This window comes from Podarcis cretensis, assembly GCF_951804945.1.
Source record: "Podarcis cretensis genome assembly, chromosome: 16".
NCBI classification, from domain to species: Eukaryota; Metazoa; Chordata; class Lepidosauria; order Squamata; family Lacertidae; genus Podarcis; species Podarcis cretensis.
The window spans coordinates 35,683,066-35,704,144 of record NC_137186.1 but is presented as its reverse complement, the minus strand read 5'-3'; the positions used below and the strand labels follow the sequence as shown (position 1 = coordinate 35,704,144).

Below are 21,079 nucleotides of genomic sequence, written 5' to 3'. Positions count from 1 at the left end.
AGGTTAGGCTACTTATCTTGGAGCAGTTGCTATTTTGCATATGTTAGTCTGGTTTTGATAGAGATGAGAAGGGGGGCAGGAAGCAGGTCAGGGCACCGGGGCTCCACCCACAAAACAAGAATAGTTAATCAGCCATCCCTCTGGCTTTGGAGAGTTTGGAAAGCACATCCCATGCATCTTAATTTTTATTTATTTTATTTTTTGGCAACCACAAGGGCTGGAAAGCTAAGGGAAGTCTTGAGATTTTTAGAACAATGAATCCTGCATTTTTTATGTGCCTGCATGAAATCAGAGTACAGTGGTGCCTCGCAAGACGAAATTAATCCGTTCCGTGAGGCTCTTCATATAGCAGTTTTTACGTCTTGCGAAGCAAGCCCATTGACAGCTTAGCGGATTAGTGCTATTAGCGGTTTAGCGGCTTTTAGCGGATCAGCTGATAAGTGGCTTATCAGTGGATCAGCTGATAAGCGGCTTAGGGCTTAGGAAAAGGGGGGGAGGGAAAAAACCCCGCAGGAACTCGCAAGACATTTTCATCTTGCGAAGCAAGACCATAGGGAAATTCGTTTTGCGAAGCGCCTCCAAAACGGAAAACCCTTTCGTCTAGCGGGTTTTCTGTCTTGCGTGGCGTTCGTCTTGCGGGGCACCACTGTATGCATACAAGTCTGGACATGATAGATAAGGAAGGGAGGATTATTTGGAAATTCTTGCTGGTTCCAAAGTGACTGAATAATGCACTTTTATAATTTCATTCTTGACATTTTAGCAAAATTGATTTTGACATCCATGAAAAGGGTTCCCAAAATTTGTTTTGCATTAAGGTGGCCAACTCATGTCAAAACCAGTTTGCAGTGCCAATGTTAAAGTTACTATAGTAGTGGGTTTCAAATCCCTGCACTGTCACCTTTTTTGTTTCTTAACCTACTCCTTATTCTGCCCAGTCTGATTACTTCTCTAGGTCCTCTCATAATCATCCTAAATGCTCACCTAAAAAACATTCATGTCTAAACAGAAAGGGCTGGCTGTTAACACTTGTTTCCTAGTAACTTATTCTCCTGTTGGCTGGGAGTAGCTACCCAAAATCTTTTTGTTCTTTTTCTTTTCCTTTCCTTTTTTTCAGATGGGGGCTGGGATCATAACCGTCCCGTGGGTAATCACTAGGTTTGACAAGAGTAGCTACTACAGTTGAATCTCTTCCACATATAATGTTCAACTGTCCCTTACATAGCATGTTGTTGTTTAGTCGTTTAGTCGTGTCCGACTCTTCGTGACTCCATGGACCAGAGAACGCCAGGCACTCCTGTCCTCCACTGCCCCCCGCAGCTTGGTCAGACTCATGCTGGTAACCTCGAAAACACTATCCAACCATCTCATCCTCTGTCGCCCCCTTCTCCTTGTGCCCTCCATCTTTCCCAACATCAGGGTCTTCTCCAGGGAGTCTTCTCTTCTCATGAGGTGGCCAAAGTACTGGAGCCTCAGCTTCACAATCTGTCCTTCCAGTGAGCACTCGGGGCTGATTTCCTTCAGAATGGAGAGGTTTGATCTTCTTGCAGTCCATGGGACTCTCAAGAGTCTCCTCCAGCACCATAATTCAAAAGCATCAATTCTTCGGCGATCAGCCTTCTTTATGGTCCAGCTCTCACTTCCATACATCACTACTGGGAAAACCATAGCTTTAACTATACGGACCTTTGTTGGCAAGGTGATGTCTCTACTTCTCAAGATGCTGTCTAGGCCTGTCATTGCCCTTCTCCCAAGAAGCAGGCGTCTTTTAATTTCGTGGCTGCTGTCACCATCTGCAGTGATCATGGAGCCCAAGAAAGTAAAATCTCTCACTGCCTCCATTTCTTCCCCTTCTATTTGCCAGGAGGTGATGGGACCAGTAGCCATGATCTTCGTTTTTTTGATGTTGAGCTTCAGACCATATTTTGCACTCTCCTCTTTCACCCTCAATAAAAGGTTATTTAATTCCTCCTCACTTTCTGCCATCAAGGTTGTGTCATCTGCATATCTGAGGTTGTTGATATTTCTTCCGGCAATCTTAATTCCGGCTAGGGATTCATCCAGCCCAGCCTTTCGCATGATGAATTCTGCATATAAGTTAAATAAGCAGGGAGACAAAATGCAGCCTTGTCGTACTCCTTTCCCAATTTTGAACCAGTCAGTTGTTCCATATCCAGTTCTAACTGTAGCTTCTTGTCCCACATAGAGATTTCTCAGGAGACAGATGAGGTGATCAGGCACTCCCATTTCTTTAAGAACTTGCCATAGTTTGCCATGGTCGACACAGTCAAAGGCTTTTGCGTAGTCAATGAAGCAGAAGTAAATGTCTTTCTGGAACTCTCTAGCTTTCTCCATAATCCAGCTCATGTTTGCAATTTGGTCTCTGGTTCCTCTGCCTCTTCTAAATCCAGCTTGCACTTCTGGGAGTTCTCGGTCCACATACTGCTTGAGCCTTCCTTGTAGAATTTTAAGCATAACCTTGCTAGCGTGAGAAATTAGTGCAATTGTGCGATAGTTGGAGCATTCTTTGGCACTGCCCTTCTTTGGGATTGGGATGTAGACTGATCTTCTCCAATCTTCTGGCCACTGCTGAGTTTTCCTAACTTGCTGGCATACTTACATAGCATAGCATACTTACATAGCATAGCTAGGACTAAATTCCTGGGTCCTGCTTTACTGCGCTTGGTTGGCAGGCCTGTTGAGTCACATGCCGCACTGCTTTTGCAGGATACAGATCCTTCTGTAACTCTGCAGGTGGCGAGATTCCTGAATGAGGTTATCTCACACACAAAAACCACCAAAAAACAACAACAACAACAAAAACTAATCGGACAGTTATGATGAGAGTGCATGATGGATCTTGTCTCCAGTCCTCCTTTTTCTGTGAACCGTCCCTTGGATCTTTCCGGGCCCCAAGCTGTTATTTGTCACTGCTCAATGACCCACCCTTGCATCGTGGTGTTCCCCTTCTGTTGTTAGATGTATTGGTTTTTTATGCTTCTGTGCTTTTATGTTTGTACATATTTTATGGGCTAATAGCCGTAAATAAATTTGAATTTGAATTTGAGCTACTACATTTCTGTATTGTTGATTAATTGAAAGTAGTAATAAAAACTGTGTAGTAATTTTGGATTCCTTTATATGTATTAGCGGCATTGTACCTAACATGGTTCAGGAATTCTAAGAACCTCACCCCAGATCAGTGTGGTCCTGCTTTTTTATCTTAGGAAGCAACCTGCAAAATTTTGTTTTGAACCTTTAAGAGGTATCCAAATGCATAGCAAATATATAGGAGATAAGCATATACAATGCAAGTTTTGAGCACTGTGCAGGCATGCTTGAAAGGCCTTCTGAAATTAATGCTGGGGAGAGTTCTAGTGGTTGAATACAGGGCTCCAGAATAGACACATACTGGATTATATGCATGTTGTTCGTGTTGGGCAATGTATGCAAATTTTACCTTTACTTGGTGCAGAATGTTAATGATGCTGAAAAGTCCATATCCTAGCTGTATAACTTTATACAGTCAGAAAGAAAGCTACTACATTTTCATAATTTTAATCAGGCAAGCATGGCTTTAATACACCTAAAAGGGCACACGAAAGTGAATTAAGTTGTGAAGGGGGGAAATGGCAATTTCTTTAGATTCTTTGCACGTCTCTCCACTTCCTCATTCACTACAGTGCTGTTTCCATTTGGCCTTGGATGTGTCTGCCTCATTTCACCCGAATGTGTTGACAAAATGCTATTTCTCATTTTCTGCACAAGAAAAATGGATAACGCATTAGGAAGTTGGAAATTTTAACATAAGCGATGTTCCACTTGTGGTAGCAACAGTGCAGGGGATGGGCTGTGGGACCTTTCTGATTTTTATTTTTATTTTTTGTTCCCTCTTCAAACTGCCTGAAATATTGATCATAAACCTTTCTTTTTACAGCAGCTGTGGCAGCCATGTATTACAGTTACTACATGCTGCCAGATGGATCATATTGCCTCGCCCCTCCACCCCCAGGAATTGACATGGCAACTTATTACAATGCACTACCAGCAGGAGTGACTGTGTCTAGCACTACAGGAGTAGCCACAATGACAGCACCACCTCCTCCTGGCACTACTCCACCACCGTCTTCAGAGGCAACTGATGACACCAGTGGTGTAATGCCTGCCACGACTACATCAACAAGGTACCCTATTTTTTTGCCTGACCCTTTGAGTTTTGCTTTGAGCAAAAGCATTTCCTATGGTTTCTGAAATCCCAGGTCATGTTCAACAAAGGCCACATTGACACCACACATTTACAGCACTGTGATGCCACCTTAAATCATTATGGAATTTTGGAAGCTGTAGCTTGTTAAGAGGTAAAGGGACCCCTGACAGTTAGGTCCAGTCGTGAACAACTCTGGGGTTGTGGCACTCATCTCGCTTTACAGGCCGAGGGAGCGGGCGTTTGTCCACTCCGCAGACAGTTTTTCCGGTCATGTGGTCAGCATGACTAAGCCGCTTCTGGCGCAGCAGAACACTGACATCAGAGCAGCACACGGAAACACCGTTTACCTTCCTGCCAGAGTGGTACCTATTAATCTACTTGCACTTTTTGGCATGCTTTCGAACTGCTAGGTTGGCAGGAGCTGAGAAAGAGCAATGGGAGCTCACCCCATCACAGGGATTCGAGCCACTGACCTTTTGATTGGCAAGCCCAAAGGCTCAGTGGTTTTGGAGACCGCTATTTACTTCCCAGGGTTACAGTTCCGAGAGTGGTTTAACAATCCCTCATCACAGGGAATTGTAGCTGTTAATTGATGTTCACTGGAAGTAAGGATGTCTCCCTGCTGCCTTAAGATGTTTGGGCTTTGGTATGTGTCTAAGGAAAAAAACACCAAATGGTCAGCATACCCTTTCTGTCTTGCTTTGGTTCATGCATGGCATACTCAGGGGTGTTTTCTATGTTTACTAGTTCTCAAATTAATCTTTTCAGTACACATAAACATTTTTTTTCCCTTGACCGCAGTGGCTTGTAGCTTTGTTTGTTCAGTTCATTGTAGCTGTGGCCCCATTATAAATCCTCAGCTAGTTAATCGTTGTCTGAAATCTGTTCCAAGCACTAATGTTTTCTTGTTTGAAATTGATCTCTGCTTGGTCAATGTGTTAATTTAGCAAAACAATAAGCTGTGTGACATTAAGAGCACATTACACAAGTAGGAGTGGGCTTTTGTTTAGATTCTCATCAACTTACAATTTACCAGCGGTTATGCCAGTACTTCTGTAAAAGGTGTTCCAACACCTCTGTTCTTCTTCCTGTTTATTGTGAAGGTTCTCTGAATGCCTTACCATGTTATAACAGTGGAATATATTAAAAATGATAGTATAGTAAAATGGTAACAGGATTGTATAAATGGTTTAAACCAGCATGCATGAAAATATTTTGGACTGAAGTAAGTTGCTGGCCTTTATGATTGCACAGGAAACTTTCACGTATACAGCTGTTTTCTGATGAAAGTTGTGAAATTGGAATGGTTTTAAAGAGGCCTTCAGATTTCTCTCACTCCGTTCTGCCCGGCACTGCAGTTGAAAAACTTTTTTAACCTTGTAAAGCCATAAATCTTGGTGCCCCAAAATGACCTGTTCAGATAAAGTGATGTTAGGCAGATTATAAAAAGTTTTAAATATTTGCCTGGATTTTTCTAATGCAAAAGAGATAGCTCTGGCTTCTTTAATAAGCTCGTTTTGGGGGATCAAATATTTCATAACTTAAAAATCAGTGGTGATTTTTAAAAAGTAAGTGCCGCCTCTGGCTTAATAGGGCTGCATGTTATGTTCTGTCCCTGTGTAAATAATAAAATGCTATTTTTTTCAGCACAATTCCTTCTGTGGTTACCATCATCCCCCCACCTCCAGACATCCAGCCCGTGATTGACAAGTTAGCTGAATATGTTGCTAGGAATGGGATTAAATTTGAGACCAGTGTCCGTGCCAAGAATGATCTAAGGTGAGTGCAAGTGCCTTTTTTCTTAATTACTTCATTTTATGATGTGGTATAAGTGAGCAGCTTGTCCCTCTCTTATTGACAGTCCGTTTTGGAAAGAAAGCTGTTGAGTGTAATGTGTTGTAATTTGTTTTATTAAAATTCAAGGGACTACTTGAAGTTAATGATAAAGCATTATTGCCTAAGAATCTTGAAGCTTGTGCTTCTGAATGTATACCTTCTGGGCATTTAGGCATAAATTATTCTATTTCAGAATATCAGATAGCTTTTCAGCGCTTGGGGTACTGGAATATTAAATGATGGTTGGTGTTTGCTATGTTGTGGTGTGTTTTTCCACAAATTGCATTTTTGTTCCTTAACAGGTTTGAGTTCCTGCAACCTTGGCACCAGTATAATGCCTACTATGAATTTAAAAAACAGTTTTTCCTTCAGAAAGAGGCCAATGACGGCTCAAAGGTAGGCTTCTAAGAGTAGGAAACAACAGTGTGACATCTTGCTTCATATGCTACGTATATATGAACCTGACTAGAGTGGCCAGGAACAGAGAAACCACCTCTAGTAAATTTATTTCAAAAAAATTATATCCCACTTTTCCTTGCCAAACAACTTGCAGGAGCTAGCAACATGCAACTATGAACCCAGTAATAAAGGCTAAGTTGCTTCAATTCATTTTATGCGGGTCTGCCATTAAGAACATAAGAAGAGCCTGCAGGCCCATCTAGTCCAGCAACCAGGTGCCTCTGGGAAGCCCAAAAGGCACACCTGAGTGCAGCAACACACTCTTCATTTGTGATTCCCAGCAACTGGATTTTAAGATGGGTGCTGCCTCCAACTGTTGAGGCAGAGCTTAGCCATCATGGGTAGCAGCTGTTACTAGCCCTTCCTCCATGAACATGTTTTAAAAGTGTTAAAAAACAAAATGCTGTCGATCAGAGCAAATTTTAAGCAGCATATTCCTTTGTTTCTGTGTAATCTTTACTCAATGCTGGATTGTTTGCATGTGTGTTTAAGATGCTCGTCATTACCTTTTAAACCTCCTAAATAGATTTAGGGGTAAAGGGACCCCTGACCGTTAAGTCCAGTTGCAGACAACTCTGGGGTTGTGGCACTTATCTCGCTTTACTGGCTGAGGGAGCCTGCATTTTGTCTGCAGACAGCTTCCGGGTCATGTGGCCAGCATGATAAAGCCGCTTCTGGAGAACCAGAGCAGCACACGGAAACGCCATTTACCATCCCGCCAGAGCAGTACCTATTTATCTACTTGCACTTTGACGTGCTTTCAAACTGCTAGGTTGGCAGGAGCAGGGACCAAACAACTGGAGCTCACCCCATCGTGGAGATTTGTACCGCCGACCTTCTGATTGGCAAGCCCTAGACCCTGTGGTTTAGACATTAAATACCACCTCCTGTTGCATGTTCCATCACCAGCTGAGCTACAGCTAGTGTGAAGCAAAAGGAAGTGCTTTCTCTGTAACAACACCCAGACTGTGGAACAGTCACCTTTCTTTATAGGAACCATTTGGCTTGCCTCATCTTTAGATGTTTTTTTGCCTTCCAGGTGTGGTGTTCTTGTTCCGCTGTGATTTAGTTTTAATCTTATTTTTGTATTGCTTTTATTGTACAGTAAAGCCACCTTGAGCACTCTGTTGGAGGGGATATAAATTCTGTAAATAAATAGAAGCCAGACACAACAAGAAAATCGTAACTCTGAAACTTTAGTATGTGATTGCATAAATCCAAGCTGGTGATCTTAAATCAGGTGTTGGTCATCTTAAATCAAAGAGAATTAAATATTGCAATGTACGGGTCAAAAATGAAACATGCTGCAATAGAGATGTTAAGCCTGTTTAATTCCTTGACATGTTTTTGTTTCACTTTGTTTATAGCTACTCTTTTCAGCCAAAATTTGTTCCCAAAGTGGCTTATGATATAAGTCAGATATGTAGATATTGGATATACACGGATATCTCTGTGGCAGGTTTTTCTGGCCTATGGCTGTTGAGAGGTTTGGAGCTAAAAGAGCAGCAACTGGAGTCATGGGTTAGCAGAAGATAAAGATAGAAACCCATACAAATATCCCTTCTGTTGATTTCAAAGCTCCACTGGGATTTGCACAATACTGTACAGAAAGAAAACACAAAGTCAGAAATGTCCCATACTTTGGGCCATAGGGGAATGTTTGGGTGTGTGCCTGTTTATTAGGGACAGATAGCTGGTGCCTTAGAAGCTCAAAGGGTACTGCTATACTCTAGGATGAATATGAGAATTGATCCACCTGTTCTGTAGCAGATGTAGGATGGATTCAATTGTGCACTCTGAGTGAAGTGTCCACTTGTAAACTCAAATTGTGGAGCAGCTGGAGCAGAGTTATGCTTGCTTCTCCTGGTGTCTTATGTGCTACTGATGATTAACTCTCCATGTTCTCACAGATGCCATGCAAACCACCAGTTGAAATAAACTGCATATGCCCTTCCAGCAAAGATGTGATGTTTTAGTCTATAAAATTGTATTCAAGGCTAAAAAAAAATTGCCCAAGTTGTCTCTTTGCCCTCTGAAAAGATACCCAGCATAACCTTTTTCTAGGCAGCATTTTGAAGTGGCATACCGACACAAAGAGTTCCATTAAATGAAACCTGTGCATGAGTTACCTTTGTATTTTCAGTTTATTTGGATTGAATAGTTCATGTTTATAAAGCAGACTAAAGTTGATAGGAAACCATTTTACACATTTTCCCATAATGTGGATGAGGTTAGTTTTGAAATAAGTAGTGGGTGTACTAATAAATTAGTAGTGGGTTACACAGTTTCACTACTTACTTAAATGCTGTGTATAGCAACTCATGTTTTCAGATGAAATATAGTTAGTTAATATATTTTTCACTTAATCATGTTGATCTTTTTAAAAGCCCTTTATTTAGTTTCCACCTGGATTTTATTTTCTGTTGAGTAAAGGGTGCTAGTACATGATCAGGTAGGTCTAATGGCCAGGTGCCAGAGGGCTCAGGGGGGATTTAGGCCAGACTTGCAAATAGTTTGTTGCCTGTAGCAATTCAACAAATGTCTCTATGCACTAGGCAAAGAGGCTTCCAGATTTTAGAAATTGAGAACCGCTGGAGGATAATACCATCAGGGGACTGATCATCTTCACTTGATTGACCCTCTGCTTGAATATCCTGTTTCATATGGTGGCCAGTCAGTCCTTCAAAATGCCACAGGCAGAGTGTCAAGACAAAAGCTTTTTTCCTGCTGTAACTTTCCCCAGCAACTAGCACACTCCCTCGAAACATGGAATTTTTATTATTATTATTCATTTCATTTCTGTACCACTTTACATTTTTAAGAAAAATATCTCTAAACCAAGAAAATATCCAGAATAAAACATTACTGAAAAAAGTCAAATACAGTGTTATCTCGGGTTACAGATGCTTTAGGTTATAGACGCTTCAGGTTACATACTCCGCTAACCCAGAAATAGTAACTCGGGTTAAGAACTTTGCTTCAGGATGAGAACCGAAATCACAAGGCAGCGGGAGTCCCCATTAGCTAAAGTGGTGCTTCAGGTTAAGAACGGTTTCAGGTTAAGAACAGACCTCCAGAACGAATTAAGTTCTTAACCCGAGGTACCACTGTAGTTGCTCACTGGAAGGACAGATCCTGAAGCTGAGGCTCCAATACTTTGGCCACCTCATGAGAAGACTCTCTGGAAAAGACCCTGATGTTGGGAAAGATTGAGGGCACAAGGAGAAGGGGACAACAGAGGATGAGATGGTTGGACAGTGTTCTCGAAGCTACTAATATGAATTTGACCAAACTGCGGTAGGCAGCGGAAGACAGGAATGCCTGGCGTGCTCTTGTTCACGGGGTCATGAAGAGTTGGACACAACTAAACGACTAAGCATTAATAACAATGCATTCAAAGCAACATAATTAACAGAAACTGATATAATATCTTAAAGGTTTCAAAATAAAAGATTACACAGGAGGTCAACTACAGAATGCACATTTAACACAGCAAAGTTAACAAAAAAATTACCTTAAAAATTCCAAAAGAAAATGTTACTAAAGGAAGTCAACTATAATATGCACATTTAAGACAGCATTCTTAACAAGAGCATAAACATTAGCGTAGGCATAGTATACACCTGCTGCTGCTGTTGCCAATCCTGCCAATGGTCGTTCATCATGGGTGGAAGCTGTGGAAGCCCAGGCTCAATGATCTGCAGCTGCACTAAGAGACAGACAGAATTCCATATAGCTATCAAAATTAATATAGAGCTGCCATACGTCTGGATTTTCCCAGACATTACCGGGATTTCAAAGGTGGAATTGAAAACTTTTGGGGTTTTTTGCAAAACAAACAAAGCAAAAAAGCTCAACATTAATGAGCCCATTCTCCTTGAAATTGAATAGAGAATTTGCTGAGGTCCACTATCATTGGCGTGGCTTCAGTTTTGGCTTTCCACTCCAAGCGCTCTGAAACACATAGAGGGCTTGTGGAGGAGGTGAAGGTTTCTCTTTTTTGTGCTGGGGTATGGAAGAGATGAGGGGTAGGGAGACACTTGTGGCTTTTTTATTCTCCATAGCCCAGCACAAGTGAGACCCTCTAGCATGTGCAGAGAGGTAATGCCTTACTCCTAGCTATGCTGAGATTTTGGATAAGAATATTATGAGAGGCTTCTTGTATTTTTTCACCTTCTTTAAGCCGCAGGGTGAGAATGCAAGGCCCTGGCCGTGCCTCTCACCAAATGGTTGAAGAACTTGTGGAGATACACTGGTTGATCCCTAGTGGACACACACACACAGCTGGCAGGCTTGTTTTTAAGGCAACTTAAACCACAGTGACATATCAAAATACTTCTGAAATTTTATATGCATTTATTTGATTTTCTCTGTCTCTAAGCTGTCAGCCTGGGAGCTCAATATAAATCCTACTGACCACAACCGCCTTCTCCTTGGCTTGTGCATAGCAGCTTTCTGTTGTGCAGCCTATCAGCTAGACAACTTCTACACAGTTTCCTTCTCCCCTCCTATAACCATATATATTGGCGGAGCCTCTGCACTCTTGTGCTCCTCAAAGTTGCTTGTTCCCATTTGCCCTATTTGGCAGATTCTGAAGAGTAAGCAGGTGAGGTGCATGATGGGGTTAAAGAACCCTTTTGCCAGTGTGTTTCCTTGCTCCTACTACATTTCTGAGCACAATTCGAAGTTTGGTGCTCACCTTTAAAGCCCTAAACTGCTTTGGCCCTGTAACCTGAAGGTGCGTCTCCACCCCCTTCATCCAGCCTGGACACTGAGGTCCAGTGCCAAGGGCCTTCTGGCAGTTCTCTCACTACGAAAAGTAGGGCCTTCTTGGCATTGGCACCCGCCCTGTGGAATGCCCTCCCATCAGATGTCAAGGAGATGAGTAGCACTATAACCTTTAAGGTAAAGGTACCCCTGCCCGTACGGGGCAGTCGTGTCCGACTCTAGGGTTGTGCGCCCATCTCACTTAAGAGACCGGGGGCAAGCACTGTCCGGAGACACTTCCGGGTCATGTGGCCAGCGTGACGAAGCTGCTCTGGCGAGCCAGCACCAGTGCCGCACACGGAAACGCCCTTTACCTTCCCGCTATAAAGCGGTACCTATTTATCTACTTGCAGTTAAGAGTGCTTCGAACTGCTAGGTGGGCAGGAGCTGGGACCGAACGACGGGAGCTCACCCCGTCGCGGGGATTCGAACCGCCGACCATGCGATCGGCAAGTCCTAGGCACTGAGGTTTTACCCACAGCGCCACCTGCGTCCCCACTATAACCTTAGAAGACCTCTAAAAGCAGCCCTGTATAGGGAGGCCTTTTAATGTGTTATGTTTCATTAAGTTTTTATATATTTTGGAAGCAACCCAGAGTGGTTGGGGCAATCCAGTCAGATGGGTGGGGTATACATAATAAAATTATCATCATCATCACCATCATCAATCACAGAAGTGCGTTTTATCGGCAAAGCCAGTGTTTGATACTTCAGTCGTTATACCATTCAAAATATTGTTTCTGCTGACTGCCAGGTGCTGGCCAACATGAGCTGCCTTCTTTCTGTCATTTAAACACTTCCAGGAACTTCAAAACTAAGCATTCTGCTTATTCTGTTCTTTAAATTATTATTGTTTAAGTGCCTACAATCTGAAATCCTGTAATATGAGCCCCTCTCCATAATTGAAAATCCTCAAACCTTGTTTGTAGCAGTTTTTTTTTTTTAATCGCTACTTAGAGGCAGTCAAAGAACCTTTTAAAGAAAGGAGCATTACTTTTTCTAAAGTACAGTTTTCAATTCGTACATCAATTCTTAAGAACTTTTTAGCTTCTGAGAGCCTTTTCTGAGCAGTGCATTGTGGTAATTAAATGGTTCTTAGTCGCTTTATTTCTCCACCAGTCTTGTTGAAGTGACAGTAAAACCACTATTGCCTCTTATAACAGGACTTTCCATTGAGAACTTTCAAAACATTTTGAGGTTCTAAAATACCATTGATGGCTCATATTCATTGTTCCTAAGAAAGAGGGTTCCAGTTTTGTTAGTAAAGTATGTTGGTAATGATTTCACTTACACCATTGACTTCAGGCATTTCTCAAAGCTCAAACATCTGTGATTTACAAACCTGCAGAGTTCACCTTGCTGTTTTCCATTAGTGAGTTACCTGATTTTTGAGGGGATAAACTCATCCAGCAAATATTAGGTGGGAGGTTGTTGAGTAGCAAATCACAGGGCCAGTCTTGAATCCATCTGCTTCATTCCAGTACCACTTCCTTTCCTCCTCACTCTCTAGCACAAACAAAGAAAACATTGCAGCCTTCTCAGGTGGCATAAAAGATATGCTTTGGCCCCCAAAGAATATCATTAAAATTGTTGTCACAGATTATCTCAGGGTGGGGTTACAAGTCGAAGGATCTGGGGGTTTGGCTTTTTGAAGTTTTCCCCAATTTCAGTTAATTGGTTTACAGGGGTCTTAGGCTCCAGAAATTGAGCTACTGGGATTTAGCATTTTATCGGTTCTTGCAAGAAAGGAAAAAGTAGAGGTGGCCTTATTCTAGGGGTGGTTAGTAGTTTAAGTGTAGATATGCAGGTAACTGAATCCAGTTCATCTTGCTTTATCCACCTGAAAAGACATAGGGGATCTGAATCAATTTGCATAGATATGTGTCGTAGATTCCAGCGTATAAGGCAACTTTTGAACCCCAGAAAATCTTCTCCAAAGTCGGGGGTCGCCTTATACGTCGCGTATGGTTGTGGCAGGTGGTGACGGCTGCGCGGGAGGCAGCCAGGCAGTAGCTGTGGGCTTGAGAGAAGAACCGGCGGCAACTCTTTCCACCCACCCCGTTCCAAGCCCTTGCCCTCTTGCTCACTTGCCTGCCCTGCCACCATGGGGACCCCCCGGATAGCAGGCAGCTATCCCGAAGCAGCAGCAACTGCAGCCTCCCCTTCCCACTGTGAGGTGGTGCGCGGCTTCGGCCAGGACTCCAAGAAGCTGGGTATACCCAGAACTTCCAGAACTACCAGCTGGTAAGCGCAGCCCGCCATTTTGTGGCCAATCGGGGCTCCCTCGCCTCGCCTCGGGCTGCTGCTAGTTGGCTGCAGGCAGGGGTAGTCTTATATGGCGAGTATATCCCAAACTCTATATTTTAACAGGAAAAATTGGGGGTCGTCTAATACGCCCAGTCGCCTAATATGCCGGAATCTACGGTATGTCCTGCCTAGAGACTCTATAAATATCATAATTTCAGTATACAATATGGGGCTCCCTAGAGCAGGGGTCCAGATGCGGCCCAGTCGCCTTCTCAATCTGGCCTGCGTACAGTCCGGGAATCAGCATGTTTTTACATGAGTAGAATGTGTCCTTTTATTTAAAATGCATCTCTGGATTATTTGTGGGGCCTGCCTGGTGTTTTTACATGAGCAGTATGTGTGCTTCTATTTAAAATGCATCTCTGGGTTATTTGTGGGGCATAGGAATTGGTTCATATATTTTTTCCAAAATATAGTTCGGCCTACCACATGGTCTGAGGGACGGTGTAACGGCTCACAGCTGAAAAATGTTGCTGACCCCTGCCCTAGAATCTCATTTGAAATTGATTAACCAATGCTTCCCAACATCTCTTGATGATTGTGCTGGGAGATTTCAGTGCAGGAATGGATGATGAGTGTTAAATAGCCAGTGAGAGGCTTGGTCTGAATTTAGAGGATATTAATCTGTAGATGAATAAATTCTGCAGGCATTTATTTAAATTACCGTATTTTTTGCACCATAACACTCACTTTTTTCCTCCTAGAAAGTAAGGGGAAATGTCTGTGCGTGTTATGGAGGAAATGCCTATGGGTGGCATGCCTACGGATTTTCCTCCTCTAAAAACTACGTGCGTGTTGTGGTCGGGTGCATGTTATAGAGCAAAAAATACGGTATTTATAAACCTTGGCTGTTCCTCTGTAATGGTTCCAGGCAGGATAACCGAGCCAGGAAGTTTACATACAACCCCCTTAAAGGGTGGGAGCACCATAAATTATTTTTTGGTGCAATGACTAATGTGCCCGTTATGTAGAGAATTTTGCAGTGTGAGGCCAACCAGCAAGTGATTTACCAGTGTATGACGCTGGCAGGTTTTCAGGGCATTACAAAAAGTCTGGCTTATAAGCTGTCCTGCATGCAGCAAAGGAAGCACAGTTTGAGGTGGACTCTGAATATTCAGCTAAAATTAGAGGAATCTACTCAGTGAACAGATGAAATAGGCTGCTAGGAGCAGCAGAGACCTATGATGCTGTCCATGGGAAAGCTAATAAACAGGAACTGAGCATAACAGCACTTTCCCAGCTTTTCGCCTGAAACCTATGAGAGCTGCTGTCAGTTAGAGTAAACGATAGCAGTCTGTGGTCTGTGCAATCTTCACATTTCCCCCCACTCCCTTTCAGAATCAGTTTTCAATTGCTTCCATTGCCAGTGTTTCACAAATCATACGTTTGGGAGGTTTTTTTTACACACTAAACAATCTCTGGCATAAGTCTGCTCTGCCATGAATAAATTAGACCAATTAACTCAAGTGCCCCTTTCTCTTCTGAAGATAAATTCTTACTACTGAAGTTTTATTATGTGTTCATCTTTTTTTTCTAACAGTGGGAGTTGCTAACGCTTAAAACTGCATGCCAAAAATACTCTTAGATTTTATTGGTATCATTAGCTGCAGCCAATAAGTGAAACTAAACTTTAAGATTGTTCCTTAAAGATTTCAACATTTTTTTAAGAAAAGAAAAACTTTACGCTTAGCCATTTTGTATATTAGACTTTCATTGTACATTCTTATTGCAAAGCTGTTAGTACAGTGCTTTTTAATGACTCTCTTGACTACCGTAATGGGCATGAAATAGCAATGTCAAATATACTTGAATCATCGCAAGCTTTTTTGTCTGCTGCTATGCTTTCTTAAAAATCTCCAAGCTCATTAATAACTGGTACATAAAATGAAAGTTTCACAGCAAGTAAATGGGCAGGTCAGCTAGTATCAGTTTGGTAATGGTTGTATTACGAAGAACGGAAGCCACTGTGTTGCAGTTGTTAGATGATTTTGGACTGTGATAGGAGAGAATCAAATTCCATGTCTCTGATTTGCACATGTCAGGTCATTGTTTGTAGCCAATATGGTATTCTCTTCATTGGGTGTGGGGAAACCTTTGGTCCTCCAGATGTTGCTGAACTACAATTCCTTTAGCCATTGGTCTTGTTTGCTGGAACTAATGGGAGTTGTAGTTCAGCAACATCATACACTCTCATACATTGCATGTTTGGCCTCATTTTGCTGGCGTAAGAAATTGGGGCTGTAACATGTGAAGCAGTCTCCTCATTGTGATGTACAGAGACCGCTTTGAAATTTATAAGATCAAATATGGAACCTAGTATGCAGTGCAGACTTTTAATTGAGTTAAGGTATCTAAACAGCGTTTCCGTGCGCTGCTCTGGTTTGCCAGAAGCGGCTTAGTCATGCTGGCCATATGACCCGGAAGCTGTACGCCGGCTCCCTCGGCCAGTAAAGCAAGATGAGCGCCACAACCCTAGAGTCGGTCACGACTGGACCTAATGGTCAGGGGGTCCTTTATCTGTGAGGTATTTTTGTTGCCTTGCCCCACAATAGGAATTCTGTGTGCTGTGCAATCCTATCATGTCAACTTAGAAGTAAGCTTCATTGACTTCAGTGAGGCTTACTCCAAGATAAGTAAATGTAGGATTGCAACCTTACTCTTTTTCCAGGACTGCTCAGGAAGAAGCATCTAGGTTCATACTCCTATGATGGTACTGCTTTATAGTACAGGACCTTGAAGGACTACTTTGCGCTGCTTCTGAACATGTAAATTACCTCTTATAAAGGTGCTTTAAAGTTATGAAGTACTTAAAATAGCCCAGGGATGCGTTCTTTTCAATTGAGAATACATAGAAACCTGAATGAAATGTAAAGGGATATCATATTCTAGATTTTGTGTGGTATGTTCAGTTCTGTGCTTGAAACCTAGTTCTTTATGAGCTTTGTGTGCCGCTCTGTCCAAGAGGTGCCACTTTGTGGCTTTTTAAAAATGCCAGCCATTTTAATTGTATTCCATGGGCTTTCATTTTTAGCTGGAAAGTGAGGTTGTCTTGTATTTTCCCGCCTTTAAGCAGGTAGCAACTTTATCGGAGGATGTCCCTGCTGATACTGCCAACACTGAACCTGGAGAAGCCCAGTTTCCCACTGACAACATGTCTGAAGATGTAGAATCTGCTGCCCAAGGAAATGATAAACAAGATGCACTGGCCATTAAAATTTCCAATGATGGCAAACTGGTAAAAGGTATGCCTGTAGGTGTGGGAACCAGAGACACACACCCCTGACACCGTGTGTGTGTGTGTGTGTGTGTGTGTGTAACAAATAAATACATCCAAAGTAGCATTAAAGAATGTTTCACTCATCTGAAGGGTGGAGGGAAAACTCTGAACTGAGTAATGGATGCAAATTTATGTCTTGATGTTCTCTCAGTATCATACAACTTAATACAACATATCTGCTTGAAAGATCTCTCGTCTTTCATTCAAGGCTGATAGAGAGCAGCCTTCCGCAGCCTGGTGCTAGCAGGGTTTGATGGGAGTTGTAGTCCAAAACATAGGTAGGGCACCAGATTGGGGAAGGGTGATACAGATTAGTTCAGTTCTTTATCGAAGCCATTCCAGAGAATGATTTCCCCAAGTGCAGCATGACTGCTTGAGAATTGGCTGTAGTGTAGCTGCTTAGCGGAGGCTCATAGCTCAGCTGCTGATGGAACAGAAGGTCCCAAGTTCAGTCCTTTTAAAGAGTTGTGTAGCGAGGCTGGGAAATTATTGGTTTCTTTCTGCCTGCCTGGAACACAAGAGAACTTCTGTTAAGTCCGGGGGGGGGGGGGCAATGGCCTGACTTGGTTCAATGAAGCATCAAGTATTCATGTGACCTGTGATTAGATTGCAGCACCACAGAGCTGGAAACTCTATTTTGATAAGTATCAGAACGCTTGCCAGACGAAACTCCTGTATTCTTTGTTCCAATAAAATCAAACCTTTGAATTTCAGGAGCTTTTCACAGCAGGCAGCAGTTAAACTGAAAGAAATTTGTGTAGGCAATCCCTTGCACGTGTTTAATTTAGAGGAAGCTGCCGCCAGACCATAGCTGTGTAAAATGGTTTGGCTTCTTTTTGGTGGTGGAGGGGAGGGGATCATAGTGATGGAGGAGTCATTCATCAGTTTTCATTTCCGGTAGAGGGTGGAAACAAATGTTCCAATACGACAAGAGTTTCTGCCAGTTTCAAGGCAAGCTGTGAAATGCTGTAGATAGGAGGAAATGCATAGGCTTCGCCTTTCTTTCTGCTGTGCTGCAATGCAATTAATTCCTCAAAGTAATTATTTTTTTGTAGGCTGGTATTAAATGAAATCTTCCAAGTACCATTGGGTGAGCTAGCAAATCCTCTTGATGTCAGATTTGGTGGGGGAAAGGTGAAAAAGTATTTTGTTTTTTTTTAGTTGCAAGTAGGTTAGGCTAATTAAGAGGTCAGGTTTGAAAATGGCCTTTTGAAAAGATAATAAACCACAAAGGGCCAAAAATTGAATTACATTGTTTGTAGCATTAGCGGGGGGTGGGGAATTCAACCGATGGATCCAGGTTTGAGGATTAGGAATGTATGAAGTTGCCAAGTACCAGGTTAGACTATTTGCCCAATTAGCCTGATATCTTCTATTCAGACCGGGAATGACTCTCCAGGGTCCCCAGCAGAAGAATGTTTATTTCTGTCATTTGCTACCTGACATATTGTTAACTAGAGAGCCAAGGAGTGAACCTGGGACGTTGTACATGCAATTGAGGTGCTATTATCACTGATGTATATGCCCTCTCCAAATCAGTAATGGTAGAGGTTGTATAAAGCGGGAGTTACGTGTGGCTAGATCTCTTTAGACTATCAAAGACGAATCTAGAAAACCTGGTTTCATATTCTGGGTCAGCTTACCACCTTTATACCTTGTTTTCCTTCCAAAAATCTCAAGTACCTTAAGTACGGTTCCCAGGGAGTCTCCCATCCAAGCAGTTTGATGGGCCAGAATTGCTTAAGCTTCAGCAGCAGAACGGCATTACAGGCATTCACGGCCAGTTTATCTCTCTGTCAGCTCCATTTTACCAATTGCCTGAGAATCGTTACCAAGACTGAACAAGGCAAAGCTTTTTAAGCAGTTGCCTGTTAGGACTGCTATATAAATGAGTGATAGAGCTAGCCCTAGCGGCCTCCACGGTTAAGGCTTCTATAAAGTTTCCATTCTAAATGCTTTGTGCCCGTTCATAATTCTTTTTCCAAAACACAAAGGCAGGCTGCCTATATTTGGCTAGGGCTCAAAGCACAAATGCTTATAAGGAAGGCTTCAACTGCTTGCATGCATGCAAGGAGGGGCAGGTGACATTATCTTTAAAAAGCAAGCTTCATTCTATCCCTGCCTTCTAAAAAGGCTTTTATAGTAGTTCCAAATCCTCAGATCAGAATTTACCCTTTAACCATGAGGGTAAGGTAATGATTCCCCTCACTACCACCAACTTAAGGGGATCATTTGTTTTTCCACTGTTTTTACGGGACCATTTAAATGTGGTGGAGAGAGATGTATTGGTGCTGGTTTACATTCAGGCTCTTCCATCCTGTTCAGCAGGATGATTTTTAGCCTCAGAAGAATGTGCTATACAGAACACTCAGTCAGCAGAGGGGAAGAAAAGGAGCAAGAAGTCAGGGCACTGCAATTTAGTTCTTTTCTTTTCTCTAGAGACAAGAGTGAACTAAAACCAAGTTCCTAGCCTGTAATCCTTTCCCCACCCTTCTTATCAGTGGTTTTGATTGTTAAGACAACTATAGAAGTAAATAGCAGACTATTAGTTTCAATATTTGTTCTGTTTAATATTTGAAATCCTCTTTTAAGCCATAAAGATCCACAAAGTGACAAACAATGAGATAAAACCATAATATTGTATTGTTTTTAACACTTGATTGGAAGCCGCCCGGAGTGGCTCAGGAAACTCAGCCAGATGGGCGGGGTGTAAATAAATTACTATTACTACTACTATTACATAAGCAATGATGAACAGCCTCTGTTAGAAAGCTACATCAGCTGCACAATGTAGCACAGATGGGACCCAAGGCAGCACGTTGCAGTGTAGAATGCTCCTGTTCAGGTTTCAAGCCAGCCAGTTGTACCTGCTTTCTGGATACTCTATTATGCCCCACCCTGCAAATAGCATTCTGTACCACTGAGCAAAGCCAGCTTTCACTGAGCCTCCGGGGGGGCGGTGTTAGCAAAGTATTTGTTGTTCTCTGCACATCTTGGGAGTTGTCTCTAGCCTACTGCTACTTCCCCTCTTCTGCACAGGTGCAACTGTTTTCATTGCAAAATGATTCATAGATTGCCTAGTCAACAATATCTCACTAGTTGTCACTTCCTTTTTAATAGCATCCTTTGCACCAATAAGCTTTGCAATCAGGGCCAAAGAAAATGACATGCTCCCCTTGGAGAAAAACCGTGTGAAACTTGATGATGACAGCGACGAGGAGGGGGAAGAAGGCAAGGAAGGCCAAGAGAATGCCAGTAGCACCTCAAACAGCCATTCAGCATTTGCCATGTCCAGTGGGGCTGCTGAAGAGAAGAGGCCTCAGCTGACACAGGAGGAGCTGGAAGCCAAACAAGGTAAATGCATCAGCACTGTGGAGAGGAGAGGAAATGCTTGGAGCTTGTAAATGTGTACTGTTGACAGACTTCTTGTTTTGATAGTGGGCTTAAAGGGAAGGAAATGGATAGTAAACAGAAAAAACCAGGGAGTTGCTACTTTTTGTTATGTCTTATAGTTACGATTTGGTTTTTAAAAAAATCTTGAATTCTGGAACTCTTTTTGTAAACTACAGTGGCCTATGGCTGATACAAATAAATTGCTGGTGTTCTGAGTTGAATAAAATTATCCAGTATACTAACTAGATGTAATCATTGAAATGTTGTTCTTCATGCTCAGGGGCTTGTCAGCAGTGGAGTACAAAGGCCCCAGGAATGCTGTGAATTGGCCACAGCGTGCACTGCAAGCTTTGAGCTGAGTTGGACCATAACGTCTTCTCATTCATGTTTTTTTTTTTTTCCTTTACTAAAAATGGATTGTGTTTCAGAGGTGCTGATTGTCAAAGCAGCTGTAGTCTTAGTCATGCATCTAGTGTGTGGTGCTAGGGAAGCACATTTAAGAATTGGTCTGTAAACTCCTACTCAACAATTTTATATGTCTTGTAATGTTCTCATAATTAAACAAATTGGGTTTTAATTGTTCCTTCAGGTCTGGGGTAGTAGCTGTCACAAAAATGTATTACCACCATCACTTTGGCAGCATAACTTCAGAGACTCTGTATTACTATAGCCATCAGTACACAACTTAAAAATGCAGACTTCATATTTCTTCAAAGTCTTGAAATATTCTGAGGCAGTGTTAAATTTTGGAGGACTCATCTGTAAGGCCAGGGCTGTACTGCATCCCAGGCTGTTATGAAATACAATGGAGTTGTGGGTGCACAAACTCAGAT

The 21,079-nt window shown here is 42.4% G+C and overlaps 1 protein-coding gene across 6 annotated transcripts in view; it reads left to right on the top strand.

Annotated features, from left to right (window-relative positions):
- Positions 1–21,079, top strand: part of SFSWAP (splicing factor SWAP) — a 113,351-nt gene that overhangs the window by 34,949 nt on the left and 57,323 nt on the right. For 4 of the 6 annotated variants that reach the window (XM_079956545.1, XM_079956548.1, XM_079956550.1 and 1 more), the window contains 5 exons: positions 3,938–4,184; positions 5,855–5,986; positions 6,346–6,439; positions 16,647–16,818; positions 19,974–20,207. In XM_079956545.1, the coding sequence (XP_079812671.1) occupies positions 3,938–4,184; positions 5,855–5,986; positions 6,346–6,439; positions 16,647–16,818; positions 19,974–20,207 (879 nt within the window). The remainder of the gene's footprint in view (positions 1–3,937; positions 4,185–5,854; positions 5,987–6,345; positions 6,440–16,646; positions 16,819–19,973; positions 20,208–21,079) is intronic. The other 2 variants (XM_079956547.1, XM_079956546.1) reach the window with 2 other exon arrangements.